Genomic DNA, 23,265 nt, shown 5'->3' with positions numbered 1-23,265 from the left:
GTTCACGTCTTTGTACCAAAAAGCCCTATCATTCCCCACGCAGTACTCGGAACAGCTGACCTGTGAAAAAGCCACCCGCCGACCTCTCGTCAGGGGTCCCCTTCCTCTCAGTGAAGAGCCCTCCTCAGAACCTGCACCTGACGGCGGAGTGTTTCTCTCTTGCCTTGTTTTCAACGCGTTCGTCCCGCAGGCCGGTGGTGTGCAGGAATGCCGCCGCCAGGCTCTTCAGAAACGCAGCCAACCCCCACATCCTCGACACAGGAGTCAGATATGCCACACTCGCGGCAGTCTACTCGCAGTAAAGACTACCAAGTACTGAACACTGGAAGCCCTTGGGGTTTCCAAAAACAAGGGTTTCTTCACTTTCTCGAGTCGTCCCGGAGCATCACTCTGGACAAAAACGAGCAGTCCCTAGTACCGCCCCAGCCAAGTTCGTTCTCTTCCTGGCCGACCGAAATCAACTACCTCGACGTGTCAGAAGGAAACAGAAGACAACGTGGAAAAGAGGCACACAGGCGCGGTCGCTGATCATTTTGGAGAGTTCTTTGACACAAGGAAGGACAGGGGCGTATTATTAGCTTGCCATCGACAACCGCGCTTCACTGGAGTGCGGCGCAACTGCAGCGGAGCGAATGAGCGTCTGCATGCGGTCAGCCGGCCGTCCTGAAGGCCGGGAACTCGAGTGATCAAGAGACCCCGCGTCTTCTTCCGCGCCCGGGCGACCAATGAAACGCTTCTTGAAATCAATCGCTCCTGCCCAGTGCGGCGCCTCTTGTTGCGTCCAGCCAAGCTGGAGGAAGTAACGCATCGCGCGCCATTGCTTGAGCTTTGTCACCAGTGTGTCGTGGACAATCGGGATTGAGGTTAGAGGCGACAGGCAGATGCTTGACACGACCTGTCAAAGGGATACACGGGGAAGAACGCAAAATTCGATGAAAGACCTGACGACGGGAATGACGCGACTAGCTCAATGAAGGACATGGTCACAGAAAACCACAAACCCACAACGTGAAAAAAAATGGCTGTGTCCTAAAACACGTCCATCGGTACCTGCTGTTCCTTGTACTCCCGCGCTGCAGTCTACACACTGCATAGAATGCATGGAAGAGGTTTGACGGTCCCAGTATCACGATAGCGCGCAGTGTCTAAGGTAGGTTTCTTTTCAAGTGTAGCTCTGGTCCAAATGTCAGGGAGTTGCCTGGTGACGAGCAGACTGAATGTGAGACAGCTAACGCACAAATCTGATAAAGACAATAGCAAGACAGGCAGCAGGGAAGCAATCAAACTAAGAAAGGAAGCTCTGTTCTCGTGCGGAAATCTACCTGTTCGGTATTTTGCCCGAAGATCGTCCTGAGAATGGTCGCATCCAGCTGGCTGAAGGTACTAACACGAACTGTAGCGCAGCGGCGTCTCTCTGGAGCTATCATTGTCAGTTGCTCCGTGATACGCTCTAGTCGTCGAAGAGTCGCCTCCAGCCTTCCGATGCGGAGGTCCCACTCATACCGTGTGTCTTCTAGAAGAAGCAACTGCTCTTCGTGGCGGTTCGTGAATCGCGCCTGACTCTCGGAACTATCTGGAATGGACGCCCAACTGAAAAAATGACAAGGAAGAAGAGCGAACGAGGAGCGCACTTCATTTTGAAAAGGCGAGGAGAAAAGGCTGGCACAAGAAGACACACTGTGTCTCACGTTCTCCGTCCAGTGCGCATAATCGGAAAACATTCGCGCTCCAAACTTTCGGAAAAGGTACCAGCCCTCAGTCCGTAAACTGGCCATGACCCGCAAGGTCCTACGACACGGGGCAATTGGGCCCGCGAAGTGTCGCAGGAAACCTAGAGTGGCCACCGCTCACCTGTGAGTCTCACGCATGCACGGACACCAGTGAATCCGGCAAGCCGCGGTGTACGTGAGAGGTGACACGAATGCATCTGACGGACGACAGACGGCATGAGGTTCATCGCGACACCCCAGCCGTCTTGGAGCCATTCGGTTACGCCTAAATGTGTAGACGCCACGTGCCACATTCAGGGAGCCGCGGGAAAAGGGAAAACCCACAATTCGGTTCCAGCACGACGCAACACCCCAGCAGCGAGCCAGACAAAAGCTAAAAGAAGAAATTCGGGACCACGCAAAAGGCAAAAAGGCAATAAGGTCTGTTGTTGACCTGGTCGTTGCCTATCAGTGCGTTGTTATCTGGCGGGGACGAAACTGCATTATGCAACCCGAGAAATCGAGCGCAGCAACGGCGCGCGTACCTGTCGTTGAACACCTCCCAGCAGAGTGCGTCCCGGCCGCTACACTCAAGCAAAGGCCAGTCGGGGGGCAGTCGCCGATAGGAAGAACCTCGTCGTTCCCACATATCGTACAACTGGCGACTGAGGGAGCCCGTCATATGGCGTTGCCTGGCGCCCTTCTTGCTTTCCAGCAAAGTGAAAAGCGGTCGCAGAGCGTTGCGGGCTCTGGAGTCAGAGCCAGCAATGCACGTCAGTGAATCCATCGCCTAAACGAAAAACGTAAAAACGTGGGGATGTCTCTGTTACTCTCTTCAGAAGGCAGCAGCGTGCTCCCGCGTTCGCGAAATACGTAATCGGCTAATTGCTCCAAAGACACCATCGCGTACGTGACAGTACAACGTTTCTCTTTTTCGACAAGCAACGGCAGCCGCAATGCACCGGATCGTCAGTACATACACACATATATAAAAGCAGACAAGCGAGCAGACACGGAGAGGCACTACATGCTGCTTGTTTTCTGTTCAAATGCGTCAGGCAAACGCCCCTACCGCAACTGTTGGGCCACTGCACTAGACGACGGATAGGCAGGCCGTGACAGGTTTTGACTTCGGGTATTTCATTCGTGCCAGCTGGCTGGCGCACCTGTTCCTTGGTGAAGAGACCGTCGTTCCATTCGTCGAGGATCATATAAATCAATGGAAGCCATTTCGGTCCTACGAGCTGCATGAGAAGCTGCTGACTCCGAAACCGAGCCGGAACAATGAAAGGTGCGAGAGTTTCGGCGGTTGACTGCAAAAGAGTCGGTAAGTAGTCGGTTATAAATCCTGCTGCAACAGCGGCTGCAGTGGACGCCTCTGTCATGTCAGCCTTCGCTTTCTTCTGAATAACACAAAAACATGGACGACGCTGTGAACAGCAGCAATCGGCCTTCATCGGTAGCGAGTCTGGCCCGTAATCATCAGGCCTAGCGCGTTTGACCGTTGAATCTTTGCTCGCCCAAAAACTCCATCCACTGGAAAAGTGTGGATTGCTGAGTACCCCGTTTTTCCTGATGCTAAACTGGTACATGAGCGTTCGGTGCACACCACGCGATGTCTATGCAAACACTCGACAACGTCAGCACAGCGGCGTCTTCCGCGACAGTTCAGCCCAGTAGCGGCGCTGGGCGGTCCTTTCAACAAGCATTCATCGATGTTTGCGGTTTGGCACTGAACTGGACCAATCTAACCCTTACCTGACTCGCGCATCTCTCGTGCTTCAAAATGTCAGACAGTCCCTCCTCGAAGTCCTGCCGCCTCCGCTTCCTGGAATTGCAAGAACCTTTCGCTCTAAGGTCAATGGCAAGACGAGTGAGGACGCCAAGCTTCTCACAACTATGTGGGTGCTTCCCGAGCAAGGAAGCCAGCCGCTGCATCGTAGAGGCGGGAGGAAAAGCCTCCCTCAACGATCGTTTCACCAGATGGTCAACCTCTAGGCGAAGAGTCGGGGACCGATTTTCCAAATCTTGGAGGAAAAGCTCACAAGCAGCTCGGAGGCCGTCAGAGGCAAAATGAGAACCCCGCGCTGCACGGTTAAAGAGAGCCGACAACAGCACGAATGTTCGGATCAAAAAATCCGAAAGCGTGGAGGACGGGGTCCGGAGGCCTGATCACCCAGTTGTGAGGCTTCGTTTATGCCAGTGAAACGCTGCACCGACACCAATTCTTGCCAAGTCAGCCATCCTACTGAGAAGTGACTTTCTGAAGAAACGGTATTCGCTTTCACAGATGACAGCCACAGGAGCCTGCACAGCCATAGCCCCTCTTATCCTCGCTGGGTCCTACAGATACTACACCCATATGCGCTCCTCAGAACGATGCTGACCAACAAATCCACTTGTGCTGGTGCTCATGACTGGACCGTTAGAGACGAAAATGCTCGCCAAATTGGCGTCCCCACTCCTAGTGATTCGACGGAACCACGAGGTGTGGCCACCGTGTTTGGCGAGAAGCCCACGCTCAAAATTGTCCACGCCTGTGTCCTCAAGTTCAGTCGTATCTTGCCATCGTCAAGTCCACGTACCTTGTTTATCATCCAAAAGATTCATGAGCATGGTGACTCGCCGATTCTTCTCGAAGTCCTCCGGCGCAACGGATAATATCAGCTCCTTCAATCGGAGAACGTGATGCCAGCCCGGGTACCCACACCACACTCTATCCAACTCATCGTTGACTTGCTCGAACGACAAGGCCCCGCGGATATACAACCGCGTCAAATGTAATACATTTGAGGCTAGCGCACAGGCACGACTTCGATCTCCCCCCAGAAGGGCTACCTGAAAGGTCATGTTGTAGACAGAATGCAGCTGCGCAACAAAACAAAGCAGACAAGGCCAAAGCGCAATCGGAAGGGGATGGTAGGTCACTAAACGTGTATGTCTTGTCGCACCGCGCCACAAGAAGGTTCTCTACGAAATGGTTCGACTATGAAAAAGGTATGCCCCATCAATCACAACCCACAGGTGGCCTAGAGCGTCTGATTCAACCCGACCGAACGGCAATTGGAATGAGTGGCTGTCGTGTCCCCGGGAGGCCGGGGACACGTTAGGCTCTCACCTGTAGAGGATCATCATCTTTTGGCCGAAGAATTTCGACAGGTTTGTTGACAAACTGAATGCCACTATTTCTCTCCATGCAAAATTGCTGTACGAGAAGTTTCCTCAATCCTCGGGTGACAAGACGATGACCATGGAAAAGAGCCTGCATTTTCGGGAGAAGTAGATCTCTGCTTCCTCTTTCATGTGTCTGGCTGACACACGTCTTGAGAATTCCGCTGAAAATAATGTATTTGTCCGGAGCGACATTTTGTATTAGTGCGCACATGGCCGCAGCCGGGCTGCCAGCGTCAAGAACAATTCCGTCAGGCAAGAACAGGGAGAAGCACAGGAGAACCTCAGGACAATCTGAAAAGTAATATCCCACCAGAAATGCGAGTTCTTCCACTCTCAGGCTTTGTGTTCTGTATTGAGCAACGATTCTGGTGAAGGATATCAGGCGCTCCGGCTCGCTGATGAACCTCTTGACCAGGAAAGTCTCAAACTGCCGCCATAGAACTGCGAAATCTTGACCCTGCTTGAAGGTAGCTGTCGTTCTCGAGCCCACTGATGTACAGCCGACACTAAAGCGCGAGCCAGTTTTTCCGTCATGGCACTGACGAGGAACAGCACCATCAGAGAGCCCTCCCATTTTGGACACCAACCTGAGGGGTCAGAGTAGCATGCTGTTGTCCACACTGGGGTTGATTATTCCAAACTGAGTCCATAACACGAGGTCACCAGTTCCAGCCCCATGTATGCATCCTGACCGCATAAGTCACCCAGGGATGCTTCTGCGGTCGCTGTTATGTTTATCATATCAGAAGCACTTCTCTGCGTGATAAGAAGGAAATGGAAGAGGGCAGGACCGCTCTTCTGACACCAATTATTGATCGCTCGAAGGCACTTCTTCCTTGTGGTGGCGTCCTGTTTGTCCAGAAAACACTACCGCAGTCCGGTTGTGTGACCAACTATTGCCCGTAATTTGTTGAAAAGAAAAATGGTGTCTTGCTCGCACTCCAGTGGCAGCCGCTGAAAAACTGGGCTGAAAGAATCTAGAACGACTGCGCAACTGCCACTGGCCCACCACCCAGTGCTCACGCGAATTCTAAGCAAGACTTGCAAAGCTCAGAGCAGCACAGAGATACAGCTCAACAATAGCAGCAGTAGGATTATTTAGAGTGAGCCGAAAAAAAACATGAGTTGAACGCAATGTGAAAAACAAGGCTGCATGCATCGACGTAGTACGTTCCGGCATGCGCCCGCTCTCATCGGATGCGAGTGTCTTTGGTGGGGGCATACGGTAGTAGAGAGTCGATGTAGGCGATGTATCATGTGGCTAAATTACTTGAATTTCCACTACGTGCAAAAATAAGACGAAATATTATAGACAGAACGTGTTTCAACACCCCTGGACGGTGAAAATGCAATCTTAGGACTGAGGGTGGACGAAGACACACTAAGACAGCTCAGTGCGGGTTGCCTGCAGTTGCGGAAGAGACGGTACATCACTACTACAGCAGCAAAGGGCACAGCAGATTTCATCAGCATCGACCCTTTCACAAAAAACCATTTCGTTACCGAAGCTACAGCTGATTGTTAGCTCTAGATTTCTCTGGCACAGTGTTAGAGAGTTTACGCGTCAGGGATCATACCAGACAAGGCCCTGGTATATCGACCACCAGTTGCAACACATCCACCTGTGTTCAGCGTCAGGAGAACCTCGTACTCGAGATAACCCGAAGAACATTTCGGCACATAGTAGCAGTTAAAGCACCGCATGAAGAGGGGCTGTGAGATTTTGCTGTCGCCTTTTGGTAAGATGGATACATCATGGCCGCACATTTGTTCGGGTGTACAGACAGACACTTTCGTCCCAGAGCTCCGGTTAAACATCAAACTTTTTGCGTCTCATCGACACTGGACCCCCCTTCTTGTCAACTACGCCATCTACTCAAACGGTCTGTAGCATGCGAAGATGAGGGCATGTTTTTTTGCTGCTGTTGCCTCCTACGGCATCGCCGCTTTTGCACGCGGCAGAGCGGAGTATCCCTACACAACTTACCCAGTTTGCGATGTGGCCGTTCAATCTGCTCTCTGTCTGCACGGGGAGCAGAAAGTTTTGCTTCCTAGCGCTCAGCCGTATGGTAAGTTGTGAGGAGACCGACTGGATATTCTCTCTGTTCCGAATGCGTGTCTTTCAGGGCTTGAACTTCACATCACATTTGACAGCATCAGGCCGCTCGATGAAAGCGGCAAGAGAAACCATGCCTCCGGGGAGGTGATGGCTGCAAATGGCATAGGAGGTTCAGGCAGCTCGGGCCTTTTCCGACGCAACTACGTATACGTCCCTACTGCAGACGGGTTACAGACTGTAGATTTTAGCTACACATTCTTCGCGTACTTACTTGAGGATGCGGAGTCTAGGTGCCTAACATTCTTTCACCCGTTATCACGAGTAAACCGTTACATTTTGTGTATAGGGCGAACAACCAACTCCATGACCAATTCTGTCCGTTACTTCATAAGGTAAAAACGCTGTCCCCTGTGTTGTCAACATGGGAGACTGTGGCTTTAAAATCGGTGTCACGTTTGCAGGGCATTATGAAGGAGGATGTGCAAGAGGCGGCTCCTGCGATACTCGTCAATCCAAGGGTATGCAGACTCTCTTCTTTTTGAAGCCCGCGTAACCGATGGACTTCACTATTTTCTGAAAAGGACGGCAGAATCAAGGTTGTTGTCGCTACCTCGCAAAACCCTGACACTCGTAGGCGCATTTGACAGAATGCTATGTCGTGAGATCATGGCAAGGCTTTTCAAACAGCGGGGGAGGAAATGATGAGCAACTCGAGAATGAAGCCTCACCAGTGGTATCACATTGCTGGTGAGCCCGTACCCTCTCTCTGATGCATGAACTACTTGGCATAATAAAGAACCGGAAGCAGTGGTCCGCCGCATGAACCGAGTGTATCTTTACGTCGATGGAATTTTTGACTCTACAATGATAACACAAAGTAAGACTCCCTATACTGCTGCTCATGTGGAAACCACCATCCTACGTAGCTTCTCGGGCAGGCCTTACGCGAACAAACGACATCCCACTGTACATCGGTTCGACGCCATATGCTGAGGATGTTTGTGATATGCCACTCCTTATGGATGAACTCAAAGTGTATTCCTACGTACGTGTGTCAAACGCTTCTTCCGTACTTGTCCACACGTGCCTCTAATCGCATGCAGGCGCTAGGAAGGGATAGCATCCAAGCCGAGGGTAAGCAACGAGAGCACACTGTTGCAGTGGAACGAGACTGACCCATCGTCACGACCAGCTTCGATCTCACTGGCCGGGGTTGAGCCGTCATTCATACACATCGGCTGTGTTGATTGCAAGTAAGCGCCGAGATTGTCAGTCTTGGTGTGCTGACAGTGACTGTCCACCATCTGACTTCAGCAAAGACGAAGCCTCAACAGCGTGCCCGAATGGCTACCATCTTTGCGGTATAGTTTTCGTCTTATGCTTTTCCTGTTGTCGTACAACGGCTGGTTGTTTCAGACAAACTGGAGTTGTACATTGGAGGATATCAGGTTGCTCGAAAGCTTTCTCTCGGGACATCGCTAGTTGCAGCAGGATCCGCAATGCCAGCGAAAGGAACAGCATTATGCTGCAGTGATGCCTGACTTTTATGTAGAACTGTATAGAAGGAGTCTAAATCCACTGTGGCCGTGTGTGTGACTATGTTGTCAGGCTTGAGGCGTGGATGCGGAAAAAACGCTTCCTAACAGGAAGAGCGTGGATCCCCCTGGATAACAAAAGCCATGGAAAAACAGCGACAAGTATTTTAGTTGACTATGGGCATGGTCCCGGAGGAAGGAGTTTGAAGCGAATCACTCCGAGCAATACTTCCTTTTAGCCAGCGAAAAAAATCTGTGGTGTCCCGGCTACAAGAATTTGGCGAAGTACGCTAGTATTGCATTCAAACTCAGCAATGTGCAAGACGACTTGTCGCGATGAGTTCCTCAGCAGTTGCGTGGCAAAATCCGCAGCATTTATCGTTCAATTAAGACCACAGTTGTCAATACTCGACTCAGCGGCTATGCGTAGATGCTTGGGCCTGCATAGTCGAAAAATAAGGTCAACCCTACCACCAGACGGAATGCCTGGCATAATTTCGGGTCATATAGGTGTCCAAAACGCTATCGATGATAGATACGAATTGGTTTCACAAACATAATAACGCACAGTCACATGACACAGGCTTGTCCAACTCAGTTTCAGTTCGCGGAATTTGTCTTTCTGAGGAATAAATCCACGAGGTGATGTGTATACACCCGTGGTTTACAGTATACCTTGAATCACTGATTAGAGCGGAATGAGTTTTAATGTCAAGAATCAGAGATATATTAGATATCCAGTAACGCCGGGTCGTCGCACATCCATCAGAGCAAAGACCCAAGACTCTTGCTATTTCCAGCAATTCCATTTCTCTGCATGAGGGAGGCCACTCAGGTCGTTTCCTCGAATGTGGCACTCGCATAAAAATCTGTTTCTCCTCAGCAGCGAAGGTCTGCTTCCGTTCTTTGAGGTTGTTCACGCCCACATTTCTATCCTGTCTCTCTTATCCGAAGGCTCGATCCCAGTCACCGGCCCTAGAAGTAGACATGAGCGTCGTTGGGAAAGACTTGCACATTGGCTAATACGGAGGCCACAATTGTATGCATGAAGTTAACTGTGAGGCTCCGAGTGTTGCCACTTTCGGTTACTTCATGTCTTGCTAGCGCAAATATACTGGAGGCTCTGTTCCTTTGTGTAAAACTGAGGCAGCCACTGAAGAAGCCAGACGCTTTGGGGCTGTGATTGTAGGGACCCCTTTTGGCAGAAAATTGTCGAAACCGCATAATATAGCCACCTCCACTTGTGGTTCCAATTGGCAGATGTTTCGAAACTTCGTTAGGAGGCAGATTTTCGATGGGGCATCTGCGTACTGCCGTACCCCATGGCAGGAGCCACAACCGCCCAGCTTTAGTGTATGCACGTCGTGAAAGCCATGGCAAAACGGCTGTGTGTGTTTCCGATGCTCTCACAACAGGATACATGGTTTGCCGTTTTACTTTTGGTATCGCTGGCGTGAAGACAGTGCACGTGTGGTTCCTCTGATGTCACCATCTCGAGCCGCTAACCTTGGAGGTGCGATCATTCTGCACCAGATTCCCTGTGCGAATCGATGGCGACGTGCATTAAATTGCTGGACAACAAACCGGAAAATCACGTTGGTCAGCGGTTGTGCTGAGCCGCTCTTCGTCCGAGTTCAAGGGCTGAGCATTGTTCATTCTTTCAAGATGCATTTTGTTTCTCCTTTCACGTCAGAAGTGACAATTCCCGTTAACAAAAAACTGCAAACGGAGCGAGAGTGCACGCTCACGAGAGCACGAATTGTGTCGTAGTGACATCCGTCTTTTGCCAGTTGGTGGAGACCCATATTTCATAGAACGACGACCGAGACGGATAGAGGAAAAGTGGTTGACAGCATCCATCCTTGTCAACTGTCGTGTTCCAATGATGTGCAAGTTTTAGCTCAACACGAGGCTTGGGCAGAGTTGCAGTGGAGTTACCGGGAGAGAAAAAAAACCCTGGCTTAGGTTTCTCCGGCAACGGCTGGCCACAGTTGATTGGGCTAGAGCCACCCCGCGCACAGAAGGGCGAAACTCATTTATCCACTCTCGAATGGTTACCACCACATATGAAGTCCGGAGAATCGATATGGCATCACAGTGGACTAAAGCCTTTACGCTTAGTATGTGTCTCCAAGCCCACGTTGCCGAATCAGTAGTGTCCGGATATTACTGTGGGTCGCCGATCTCAACTGATAAACCCAAAACAATCTAAACATTGAAAAAGGTGATACAGTCTGCAGAGATGTAGTGAATGCAAGGGGGCGGTCAGTGCGGAGTCTGCACGGTGCATGATGTTACGGCTAATGGTATGTGCGTCTTCTGCTGCACTTTGTTCCTAGCTGCAGGTTTCTCAGCTGCCTATGCACACAGTCTCTGCCTACGGGGGGCCACGGGACGGGGGATCACACGGCGGCCAGTATCGCAACATCCTCAGCCGCTAGCTGAACACGCCCTTAAGCAGCGTCTGATGATGGTCTAATGCGACAAACGTCGTGGCTCCTCCTACCAGCGACTCTTTACGAAATCCACCTACAAATGCATATCTCGAGATCTCAGTTGCAACAGCTCTGACTGCATGTCCAGGTGGGTTTTACCGATCGGGTGCAGTCGTCGGACACGGAAACGGAGCGCGCTGCTAAGCTCAGGGCGCTCGGTTGAGGAGTTTTCTCCGGATGCACGAACACGGGGGGAAAGACTTTACACCATTCAAACATTTTCGTTTTCAGGCCCAGTGATAGCCCCAGGAGTTTGACACAGCCGGACATCTGTACACAACATCACGACGTGGTTCAACTCCACACATATGAGCACACTTTCAGGAGAAAAGCGGGGCCACATTTAATGGGGGGGTTGTCCTACACAGGTGGGCGTCTTCCTTGCTTCTCGTCCTCATTGATTTTGATATACCGTCTGGAAGGTTTTCTTAAGCGGAACTCGTGGCTGAATACGTACGATCCCCCTTTATCCCGGGAAATTCGTCACTCTTGTAAGGCTCTTCCCTCGGCGTTCCACCAAACCGCTTGCCGTCCTTTTTGCCAATTTGTCGCAATATTTGGCCACATGAAAAATAGTATGTGAATAGTGATTCTCTTTTTTCAATTTCCTACATTATTTGATGATGATAAAAACCAAGACATTCTCTGAAAATAGCTCACTCGTTTTCACAATTTTCTGACTATCTGGCGGCGACAATTTACGTACTAGGAAAAGGAATCACGTATACACTACCCCCTTAAAGAGACAAGACTCTCTTTTCTCCAAATATCGCAACACACAGGCCTGCACTTCACAAAGGAACACCGTAAAAGACAGCGCCTGGCCTTGCCTTGACAATGCTTCCACCTACATTGAAGCAAACATTTCATCGCTTCGTCACTAACATTTTTCCATATTTTGCCACAACGTATGAAACTGATTGTCTTTTACGCTAGTGACACAACATATGCCTCTGTTCCTCGTCATATCGATCTTCCTCTGCATTATCGCAGGGCGAAGAAGAGAGAAGGATGGAGCAAGAAAGGCATGTAGAAATAATATGTCGCCAAAGAAGAGATTTAACCACATGCTCCTGTCAGCATACGTCACTTCCGATATCTTAGTCAATCACTGTAGACTGAAACCGCAACTCCTTCCGTTTGTGGTCCCCTATATTCTTCCGTATTTCGTTTAACGTCCCCTTCTCCGGACTTATCTTTCCACTGTCAGCTGTCGGGAAGTCGAGGAGGACGACGACCCGCCGATTACCCAGGACAGACACGAGGCACCATACGAGAGACAGAAACCAACTCTCCTTCCCACAATTCCTTTCTACTTCAGCATTTCCTTCTTCCTTGTGCAAATGTAGACGGGACTGTCGTTCTTCTTACTGAAACCAAGCTTGACAGATCTCCGTAAAACTATTAATAATATTACATTAACATTCTCACCCGCAGCGTCACGTTTTGCCGCTTAAACGTATCCCTCTGTATCGTTGTCACGTCCTCCGAATATCGCAGATATGCATAAGATTGGTTGCCCTCTGAAGCCTATTCAAGTTCCTGACAACACAATTGCGGCAGAAAAATAAGTCAGCACGTGACAAAATATGGATGAGATTGAAGACCCTCTTGCTCGAGGAGCTATATCCTTCTTTCACGTCCTATTGCGAAGAAAAAAGGAAGCACGAACGTGATAAGTTGGATAGCGACTACTTCACTGCAGTGGCAGGCTTCTAACACACGCGAGTCCCGCTATTCAAGCTATGAAACTGGCCACCTTTCAGCCAGAATCCGCGGTCCATCGCCCTAGCACACCGACCATAAATATCTGGATCTAAGTAAGGTCTAGTTCCAACGCCGGATCTAGGTTCCTTGGTAGTGCCCTGCCGACGGAAAAACCCATTTCTCGGCGTGCTAGGGTCTCCATAAATCCTCGTCAGGCCTCCCTGTGGTATGCCATGGTCGCTCTGGGGATATGGCGTGACGAGAGCAATATCAAAGCCCATACCGGATTACCACAGCGAGTAATGACGGAATATATGTTGCAAATTCATCTCGTAGCGATCGCGGCGCCACATCAGGTGTAGCCACTACTCATCATATTTACGTTACGACAAGATTCATAAGGAACACACCTTGTGTTCGTTAGTGCCCGTATTCGATGTGTTGCTCGTTTGTGATGTTACAGTGGACCCTAGCTGCTAAGCCGTCGACTCATCTTCGAGTCACCTACGGATTTCGACTGAGGACGCCAGAGGGAGACGCGCATCAAACAAATGCTTGTGCCGACAATCTCACCAGGAGCCACAGGTGACAGAGCACAGCCTCGGTGCTGTGCCATCGACACGTGATTCACACTCATCCGCAACAACTATGCTTGATTCAACTCTGATTCGCTTCCCGGTCGAGACTTCATTCACCAGTGAGCGGCTTCTCCCCCACCCATTCCGACGAATCCTGTTGGTAGCAGGAGAAAACCGGCTTCTCCGCACACACTTTACCAGCGCCATATACAGATATCCATATTTAGGTTGGTATGTGCATGCGCGCATAAATACAACTTAAAGCATGACAGACATTACGTGCGGTGGCGTCTGCAAACCAGAGTGGCGCGGTTACCACAGGCACATTCTTTGCCGTATGGGGGCACCTACTGCATGTAGGCAGACATGTGTCTAGTTATCAATCGCCACTGTCCATTAGCTTCTTTCGACACTTTCTACCCCGGTGACTGTACATGTGGTTCTCAACAGATAATTTATCTGCTCACTTAGACAACGCAGACTTCTTGCCTTGAATAACACATCTACCAGTCCAATGAACGCGTACCCCTCGACATCAGTGGGAAGTAGACGGCAACTGGAGATTAATACGGTTACAGAGAGACTTGCCCAACGAGCACACGACTACTATAACACACGTCACACACGAAAACAAGTGTAACCCAGACTGGCAAGCAGAACAAGGGAGACGGCCACGGAAGACCAGGCAACACCTCGGCTACGCTGCCCTCTGATCTCTACGCGACGCTGGTACCGGAAGCATGCGGACCAAAAGAGAATGCCGAGCCACGACAGGGGAAACCAGAGGGCAACTACAACGCCCAGAGGAAACCCCATTTGGGCGCCCATTTGCTCTGGTGGGGCAACAGCGGACGATGTCGTGATGCACAGACGACACCGGCTGTGATGGATCGCGGACACGGACAATACCCAAACAGAGTGAAGATACATGCCTTCGCAAATTTCTCTGGTACCTCTACCTGGAGCTGAGGGGACCTCGTATGGAGCAGGCGTATGACGTAACTGAAGCCTGCTGCCTTTATTGACTTTAATAACTACAACGTACACTCTTAGACTGGAAATGGAAAAACATCACAATGAGCCGTCACACGTCATCAGGACAGGTCAGCTCGTGTACCGCGCTTTCGCGGCGCGGTTTCGAACAGCCCATAAAAAGGGCACAAAGGGAACACCGCCATGGGTACCCATTTTCTCTCTGCTGTCACGAACGGATGACGTCCGGATGTATAAGAGACAACACCTGCTGTGTTGCACCGCAGTCACGGACAATACACAGACGCCTTGACGACGCACGCCGTCGCTGATCTCTCGTGTACCTCTACCTGGAGCTGACTGGCCCTCGTATGGAGCAGGCAGATGAGGTAGATGCGCCTGCTACCTTGGTTGGCCTTTAGAATCGCCGCGTACCTTCTTGACCTGAACAGACGTTGCAGTGTGATGACAGAGCCAATCACAAAGCGCTACCATTGGTGCCTCACCAGCCAGGTACGACTACAAGTGGCCCCTAAAAATGTGGCCATTCCACATGTAGAACCAGAGACAGGAGTTGCCAGCCTCAAAACGCCAGGTGCTCACCCACCCTGCAAAGGACCGCCTCCCACGCTCTCGTCTCCTGTCCTTTTCTCGTCGTTGCACCCGATCATACGCCTGTAGGAAGCAACGTTCTTACCGGGAAAAACTGAACACAAAGAGGAAGGGTAGAGGCTTGCCGACGGAGTGCCATAGTGAAAAATCTGCCGACAGGCGCGAATGCTAGGCAAAACAACCTTACGATGGGCGAGCATTTGTAGCAGCGGAATTAGGTGAGGCGGACGACAATCTCAATCACGCTACAGAGACCCACGTCCAGTTGATATGCTGGATAGCATCCATTACGCCACTGCCTCCCTAACCTGCTGCAGTCTGTCTGTTACTCCGTCACCGGAACAGGCAAGACAGTACATTCACGTCAGCCACTGCGGCATATGAGCAAACTCGGGTGATCGCGTGCTGTCTGCATGATATCTCCTTCCGTGGCCACGCAACAACTTGCAACAAATCCCCACACAAACAGCATCGACTACCTGGCCAGACACTCTCACACCTATTGCCGATCTCGTGTGTCTCTCCTCTACTCTGCCCATTATCTGCAGACTCCCATAATTGACTGCTAGCGTCTCACGGCCGTGACCGTAAAGCGAAAAAGGAGTGGAGTAATTTTGCAGCCCTCACGCCGCCCGTGCAATGATGCAGACTAGGAACGGCGGTAGGCGAAGGAACCGAGTAAAGTGGAAAACAAGTCAGGAACGGAAGCTGAAACCATCATCGGGACAGCTATGCCTGTATCCCTTGAACCGAAAGAAATACGACGTGGAAATTTACCGGAGAGGCACCAGAAAACGCAGGCTATTTTGCTAGAGGCACCGGACCCGCTGACAACGCTGCGTACTGAAGCGCACAACAACATCGCTGACGCCGCATACACGCTGATACGACCTCCCCAGTTCAGGGTTAAGCGACACGGTCGCAATAGTCTGTTTTGGCTCACGTGCGCGCATCGCCACGTTGATAGGTACCCCGACACGAGTTTCACGAACATAAGGCAAACGGCTTGTCTAATGTGACCCCCCGGACGGCTGCGGCTCCCCGCCTCTGACTTGCCCGTGTTGCAATTCCTAAAGTTACGGAGCGGCAGGCATGGGGAGCGATGCCTGCTCCAGAACCTCATGCCGCACACTTCGGAGCACATCATGACCCCGTTTGGTAGTATACGCTGTGGGATATGTGATGCTGCGCTGCACACTACTCGTTGCGGACACCGATTCCTTCGTGTCGTCACGCTGTCGAATCTCGTGCTGACGACGAAGAGCCCCTACTTTTTTCTTAAAAAGCACACAACACAACAAATTGCATATGTGCAGCCGGTGACACTGAGAGGCTCCCCGAGTTGAGGCAGAGATCTACCGTTCGTAACGCGTTCCCACCTACCTCCCGTAGCCTTCAACCGGATAAATGCACCTACCACGCTTAACTGCCAATACGTGCAGCCGTGTCCTGCCACCGCCTACACCCCTCACCCTTGCGGCTTCCGACACCCTACAACAAATCAAACCTCAACACACTCCTCTTATGGATACGAATGATGCACATAGCTTCACTGCCCTCCTAATCACGAAACCATAGTCACTATGCCTCTCATCCTCCTAAGAAGCTGGAAATGCACATTTGCAGCTTCCTTCTCAGAGCGACGCCGCTCTAAATCCAAACCAACGACCCCCCCAACGCGTTCCAGATCAATGTACTCACTATTTTCTTCTGGACACCACCACCAAGGACAAAACGTCTCATCAGGACGTGGCGCGTCATAACGGTGTAGGCACGTCGAGATGCAGACAAACTGTCCACGATGGCACACACCGGCACACTTAAGGCGAGTCGCTATGACAGCACGCTCTAATAGAGCATCACTGACGCACACCCAGGCCAGACTCTCATGGCTGCGCAGCGCTCAATGCCGAGGAGAGACGCTCGTGATTCAACCGAAAAACAAAAATAAGAAACAACGCAGCATGCCTAGGAGGCTGCAATGTGACGTTTGCCGAGAGGGTTCCGGCCTCACGCCGTTAACAAACACGTGGCTTCGTGTTTCAAGTTAATCGTCCAGCGGCGGACCTCCCCGTGAACCGCTCTATCCCTGCAGAGACGACAAGCCACTTCCCCTATGCGCCGGCAGAATATATACTCCAGCCCCGTCTCTTATGCGAGTGCCGCACTCGCGCGGGTCCGCGACCAGTAACCCATGCCAGCGTACCGCCTTTGTTGCAGAAGCATGCGACACACCGTGCGCGGAGAACACTTGGATCAGTAGCTCCCCACAACCCCTATTCGGCCTGCCCCCATGCGGCCACACGCACTCGGACGCCACCCGAAAATCGTTGCTACATCTACAGCCGCTGCTCGTGAGTGTTCCCCCCGTCGCTGCCTGACGCCCCCACCAGGCAACGCGAGCTGACACTGCGTCGCCCGGATGCCACCAATCGATGGACACGAGACCGCGCACGAAAGGCGCAGGCTCTTGCAAGCCGCTGTGTCCCTATTCCAGTTAGATGGAGAAGCACCAAACGGGAGGGTTAGGCATCCCAACGGTCCGCATCGCCGCACCATGTTCACGCGAGCGACGACGACCCGGCAGGTAGTTGCATAAGCCGAGGCCGTCGGAAGTCGTGGATCACATGCCTCGTGGATGCAGAAGGCTCTGCACCAAGGCGTGCAACCCTTTGTCCAGCACGACGGCGCGTCGGACGCCACCGGACGAACGACATCACCATTTGGTACTGCTCTCTCCATCCAGGCCAGTCGGCACAAAAAAAGCAAGGCAAGTCAGGCATGGAAAACCGTTCGACGAGCAAGCCGCACAGACGGGCTTCCCCCGGAATCACGGCTGCGCTACGTATCTGCTATCCGACGGGCAAAGCTGCGTTCCCCACGAACACGACGCCAACACTCTGATTGCTGCTGCACCTGTAGCCGAGATCTCTCTCCAGCAACAGGTTATGATCATTGAGAGGAACCCCAAGAGACACACACACACTTGCAGGACTGGTACACTGCAGGGGTCCACAAGCACTAGATGGGCACAGCTTCTACTGCCTGTTCGTGATGACGAACAACGAGCGGCCACAACAGAGTCGGGTCTATCATGTTCCGGAAATGCCCTGTCGATATGGATCCAATCTCTCGTCGACAGCAGGTAGTGGAACGACATGTTAAGAGACCCGTGGTGTCGACAGTGTCTTCAGAAGCCTCGCTGATGCCCGTATCGCTACAGTCGCCTACTATAAAGGAGCCGCAACACCAGGTTTCCCCTGAGGCGCGGTTTGTCATGGGTGTGTCAGGACTGGCAGCTCCCACATTGCAATGTGTGGGCGATGCCAGGTCACAGACTCCGCGAACATGGGCATCCTTGCCGCGAACCGTCAGTGAATTGTTGCTAGTAAACGCCAAATACCAGGATCCGAGTGGAAACCCGTCTAGCTCGGTCCGGCGACGCACTGGCTAGCACGGGTGCCACCAGCGTTCAGTGCTCCCCGTCTCCTTCAGAACCGGCTGCGACCAAAATGCAATTTCACCGAACCCCCCCTGAACGACTCCGGTCTCCGCCGTCGCCGGTCTGGCAGCGCTGGCTCTCAGCGCCTCGGCAAACAAAAATCCGTGTCATGACTAGCCGAGATTTCACATGCTACCAGATCGTGTTTGTCGTGGCGAGAGACCCGCAGAACCCCGCCTGGCCTCCACCCGATTCATGACCGAACGTCGCTCATCTGTGGGAATATGTGTTGTACGCATCCACGCTTCTCAGTCTCCACGGCAAACGCACCCGCGGGAAACCGCCGTATGCTAGAGCCGAAGAGGTGGCGGACGCCCGCCAGTCAGCGTCGCAGCGTACCGCCTTTGTTGCAGAAGCATGCGACAGATCGTGCGCAGAGAACATTTAGTTCAGTCGCTCGCCACAACCCCTATTTGGCGTGCCCTCATGCGCCCACGTGCACGCGCACGCCACCAGGAAATCGATGCAACATCTACAGCCGCTGCTGCTCGACAGTGTCCCCTTTGTCGCTGCCTGATGCCCCCACCACGCAACGCGAGCTGACACTGCGTCGCCCAGATGCCACCAATCAGTGGACACGAGACGGCGCACGAAACGCGCAGGCTCTTGCAAGCCGCAGTGTCCATACTTTCGATATCTGGAGAAGCACCACGTGGGAAGGTCGGGCATTCCACCGGTTCACAGCACCGTTTCAGGTCGACGGGAGTGAGGGGCACCAGGCAGGGAGTTCCCTCAGCTGAGGCCGTCGTCGTGGATCACATGCCTCGTGGATGCAGAAGGCTCTGCACCAAGGCGTGCAACCCTTCGTCCAGCACGACGCCGTGTCGGACGCCACCGGACGAACGACATCACCATTTGGTACTGCACTCACCGTCTACGACAGCAGGCACAAAAAGGAAGACAAGCGAGGCATGGAAAGATGTTTGACGAGCAAGCCGCACAGAAGGGCTTCCCCCGGAATCACGGCTGCGCCACGTATCTGCCATCCGACGGGAAAACCTGAGCCAATACTGTGATTGCTGCTGCACCTGTAGCCCCGACCACTCTCCAGCAAGAGTTTATGATTATTGAGAAAAACCGAACGAGACTGTGCGTCGCCCAGGTGCCACAAGTCCACGGACACGAGACGGCCCGCGAGACGGCGAGGCTCTTGCAGGCCGCAGTGTTCCTACTGAACCTAGCTGCAGAACCACCACACAGGAAGGCCGGCCATTCCAACGGTCCACATCACCGTAGCATGTCGACGGGAGCGAGGAGGATCAGGCCGGTAGTTGCCTAAGCCGTCCTTGTCTTCGTGGATCACCTGCCTGGTGGACTGAGAACAGGTGCATCGAGACAAGAGACCCCCCATCAACCATGATGGCGTGTGGGACGCTAGCATGCAGCCCGATATTTTGGCACTGCACTCTCCATCCAGGCCAGCTGGCAAAAAGCTCAGGCAATCCCAAGCATGCAAACGAGTGCGGTAGCAGCAAGGCACATTAACACGCTTTCGCCGGCAGCGCGGCTGCGCTACGTATCTGCTATCCGACGGGCAAAGCTGCGTTCCCCACGAACACGACGCCAACACTCTGATTGCTGCTGCACCTGTAGCCGAGATCTCTCTCCAGCAACAGGTTATGATCATTGACAGGAACCCCAAGAGACACACACACACACACTTGCAGGACTGGTACACTGCAGGGGTCCACAAGCACTAGATGGGCACAGCTTCTACTGCCTGTTCGTGATGACGAACAACGAGCGGCCACAACAGAGTCGGGTCTATCATGTTCCGGAAATGCCCTGTCGATATGGATCCAATCTCTCGTCGACAGCAGCGAGTGGAGCGACATGTTCAGAGACACGTAGTGTAGGGAACGCCTTGGGACACGCCGTCGACGCATATGTTTGGCTCAGTCACCTAATGTATATGAGCCGCAACACCAGTTGCCCACCGAGCCGCAGTTTGCCATGGGTGCGTTAGGACTGGCAGCCCTCACAACGCATTACATGCGCGAGGCCGAGTAACCGACTCCATGAGGATGGGCACCGTTGCCGCGAACCGTAATTGAATGGTAGATAGTAAACGCCAAATACCTGGAGACGAGTGGATACCCGCTAGACCGGTCCGGCGAGATACCTGCTAGCTTGGTTGCCACCAGCATTCAGTGCTCGTGGTCCCCTTTAGAACCGGCTGCGACCAAAATGCAAATTCACAAAAGTCCGCCTGAACGACTCCGGTCTCCACCATCGCCGGTCCGGCAGCGCTGGCTCTCAGCGTCTCGGCAAACACAAATCCGTGACATGACTAGTCGAGTGATCACATGCCTCTAGATCGTCTTTGTCGTCGTGAGAGATGGACAGAGCCCGCCCCATCTGCCCTCCACCTAACTGATGGCAGAACCTGACCCGTCCATACGATTATGATGACACGCATTTACTGCTTCTCAGTCCCCACGGCAAAGCCACCCGCAGCAAACCGTCGTATGCTAGAACAGAAGAGCTGGCGGACGCCCGCCAGTCAGCATCGCAGCGTACTCCCTTCTGTGCACAAGCATGGGACACAACTTCCGCGGAGAACACTCGGATCAGGGGCTCGCCACAACCCCTATTCGGCCTGCTTTCATGGGCCCACACGCCCTCGGACGCCACCCGAAAATCGATGCAACATCTACAGGCGCTGCTCGAGAGTGTTCCCCCTGTCGCTGCCTGACGCCCCCACCAGGCAACGCGAGCTGACACTGCGTCGCCCGGATGCCACCAATCGATGGACACGAGACCGCGCACGAAAGGCACAGGCTCTTGCAAGCCGCTGTGTTCCTATTCCAGTTAGATGGAGAAGCACCAAACGGGAGGGCCAGGCATCCCAACGGTCCGCATCGCCGCACCATGTTCACGCGAGTGACGACGACCCGGCAGGTAGTTGCATAAGCCGAGGCCGTCGGAAGTCGTGGGTCACATGTCTCGTGGAAGCAGAATCCTCTGCACCAAGGCGTGCAACCCCTAGTCCATCACGACGCCGTGAGAGACGCCACCCAGACGAACGCCATCAACATTTTGGTGCTGCACTCACAGGCTACGCCAGTCAGCAGAAGAAACGAAGCCAAATCAGGCATGGAAAAGGGTAAGATGTGCAATGCACAATGACGCGCTTCCCCCGGAATCACGGCCGCGCTGAGTATCTCCCATCCGACGGGCAAAGCTGCGTTCCCCACGAACACGACGCCAACACTCTGATTGCTGCTGCACCTGTAGCCGAGATCTCTCTCCAGCAACAGGTTATGATCATTGACAGGAACCCCAAGAGACACACACACACACACTTGCAGGACTGGTACACTGCAGGGGTCCACAAGCACTAGATGGGCACAGCTTCTACTGCCTGTTCGTGATGACGAACAACGAGCGGCCACAACAGAGTCGGGTCTATCATGTTCCGGAAATGCCCTGTCGATATGGATCCAATCTCTCGTCGACTAGCAGCCAGCGGAATGGCATGTTAACAGACCTGTGGTGTCGATGGTGTCTTCCCAAGCGTTGCTGACGCCCATATGCTTGACACAGTCACCTAATGTATATGAGCCGCAACACCAGTGGACTCCTGAGCCACAGTGTGTCATGGATGTGTCAGGACTGGCAGCCCTCACAAGTGACTGCGTGCGCGAAGCCAGGTAACAGACTCCAAGGAAATGGGCATCCTTGCCGCGAACCGTAATTGAATGGTATCTAGTAAACGCCAAATACCTGGAGACGAGTGGAAACCCGTCTGGCCCGGTCCGGCGAGATACCTGCTAGCTTGGTTGCCACCAGCATTCAGTGCTCGTGGTCCCCTTCAGAACCGGCCGCGACCAATGCAAATTCACAAAACCCCCTCCTCAACGTCTCCGGTCTCCGCCGTCGCCGGTCTGGCAGCGCTGGCTCTCAGCGCCTCGGCAAACAAAAATCCGTGACGTGACTAGCCGAGATATCACATGCTACCAGATCGTGTTTGTCGTGGCGAGAGACCCGCAGAACCCCGCCCGGCCTCCACCCGATTCATGACCGAACGTCGCTCGTACGTGTGAATATATGTGATACGCATCTACTGCTTCTCAGTCTCCACGGCAAAGTCACCCGCAGGAAAACGTCGTATGCTAGAGCAGAAGATGTGGCAGACGCTAGCTAGTAAGCTTCACAGCGTAGGCTCGACTGTGCCGAAGCATTGACAGAAGAACACTTAGTTCAGTGGCTCGCCACAACCCCTATTCAGCGTGCCCTAGTGCGGCCACACTCCCTCGGACCCCACCCGAAAATCGATGCAACAACTACAGGCGCCGCTCGGGAGTGTTCCTCCTGTCGCTACCTGACGCCCCCACCAGGCAACGCGAGCTGACACTGCGTCGCCCGGATACCACCAATCGATGGACACGAGAAGGCCCACGAAAAGCGCAGGCTCTTGCAAGCCGCAGTGTCCATACTCTCGACAGCTGGAGAAGCACCACATGGGAAGGTCGGGCATTGCAACGGTGCACACGTCAACGCTTCATGTCGACTCGAGCGAGGACGCTCAGGCAGTTAGTTGCTGAATCCGAACCCGTCGTTGCAGATCACATATCTGGTGGATGCAGTATCCCCTGCACCAAGGCGTGCAACCCTTCGTCCATCACGACGCCGTGTGGGACGCCACCGGACGACCGGCATCACCATTTTGGTACTGCACTCACCGTCTACACCAGTCGGCACAAAAAGGAAGGCCTGTTAGGCATGGAAAGGCGTTCGACAAGCAAGCGGCACAGACGGGCTTCCCCCGGAATCACGGCTGCATTGAGTATCTGCCATCCGACGGGAAAACCGGCGCCCCTACAGACACGACGCCAACACGCTGATTGCTGCTGCAGCCGTAACCGCGATCACTCCCCAGCAAGAGTTTATGATTATTGAGAAGAACCCCAGGAGACCCT

At 53.0% G+C, this 23,265-nt stretch overlaps 2 protein-coding genes across 2 annotated transcripts; one reads left to right on the top strand and one right to left on the bottom strand.

Moving 5' to 3' along the window:
• Positions 1–574: 574 nt before the first annotated feature.
• NCLIV_019920 (Predicted CDS Pa_1_8910, related) lies at positions 575–4,905 on the bottom strand (the record flags this gene model as incomplete). Its single annotated transcript, XM_003882186.1, has 7 exons — positions 575–895; positions 1,323–1,590; positions 2,255–2,499; positions 2,876–3,112; positions 3,468–3,796; positions 4,295–4,577; positions 4,828–4,905. 7 exons carry the CDS (start codon positions 4,903–4,905, stop codon positions 575–577), a joined length of 1,761 nt encoding a protein of 586 aa, XP_003882235.1.
• Positions 4,906–6,783: 1,878 nt separating this feature from the next.
• NCLIV_019910 (conserved hypothetical protein) lies at positions 6,784–8,483 on the top strand (the record flags this gene model as incomplete). Its single annotated transcript, XM_003882185.1, has 12 exons — positions 6,784–6,952; positions 7,010–7,232; positions 7,289–7,334; positions 7,404–7,460; positions 7,524–7,572; positions 7,630–7,689; positions 7,751–7,819; positions 7,881–7,987; positions 8,046–8,076; positions 8,135–8,195; positions 8,257–8,303; positions 8,359–8,483. The coding sequence occupies 12 exons, from the start codon at positions 6,784–6,786 to the stop codon at positions 8,481–8,483; spliced, it is 1,044 nt and encodes a 347-aa protein (XP_003882234.1).
• Positions 8,484–23,265: the final 14,782 nt, after the last annotated feature.

Source organism: Neospora caninum, chromosome VIIa (assembly GCF_000208865.1).
Source record: "Neospora caninum Liverpool complete genome, chromosome VIIa".
NCBI classification, from domain to species: domain Eukaryota; phylum Apicomplexa; class Conoidasida; order Eucoccidiorida; family Sarcocystidae; genus Neospora; species Neospora caninum.
This window is presented reverse-complemented; position numbering and strand designations above follow the sequence as displayed.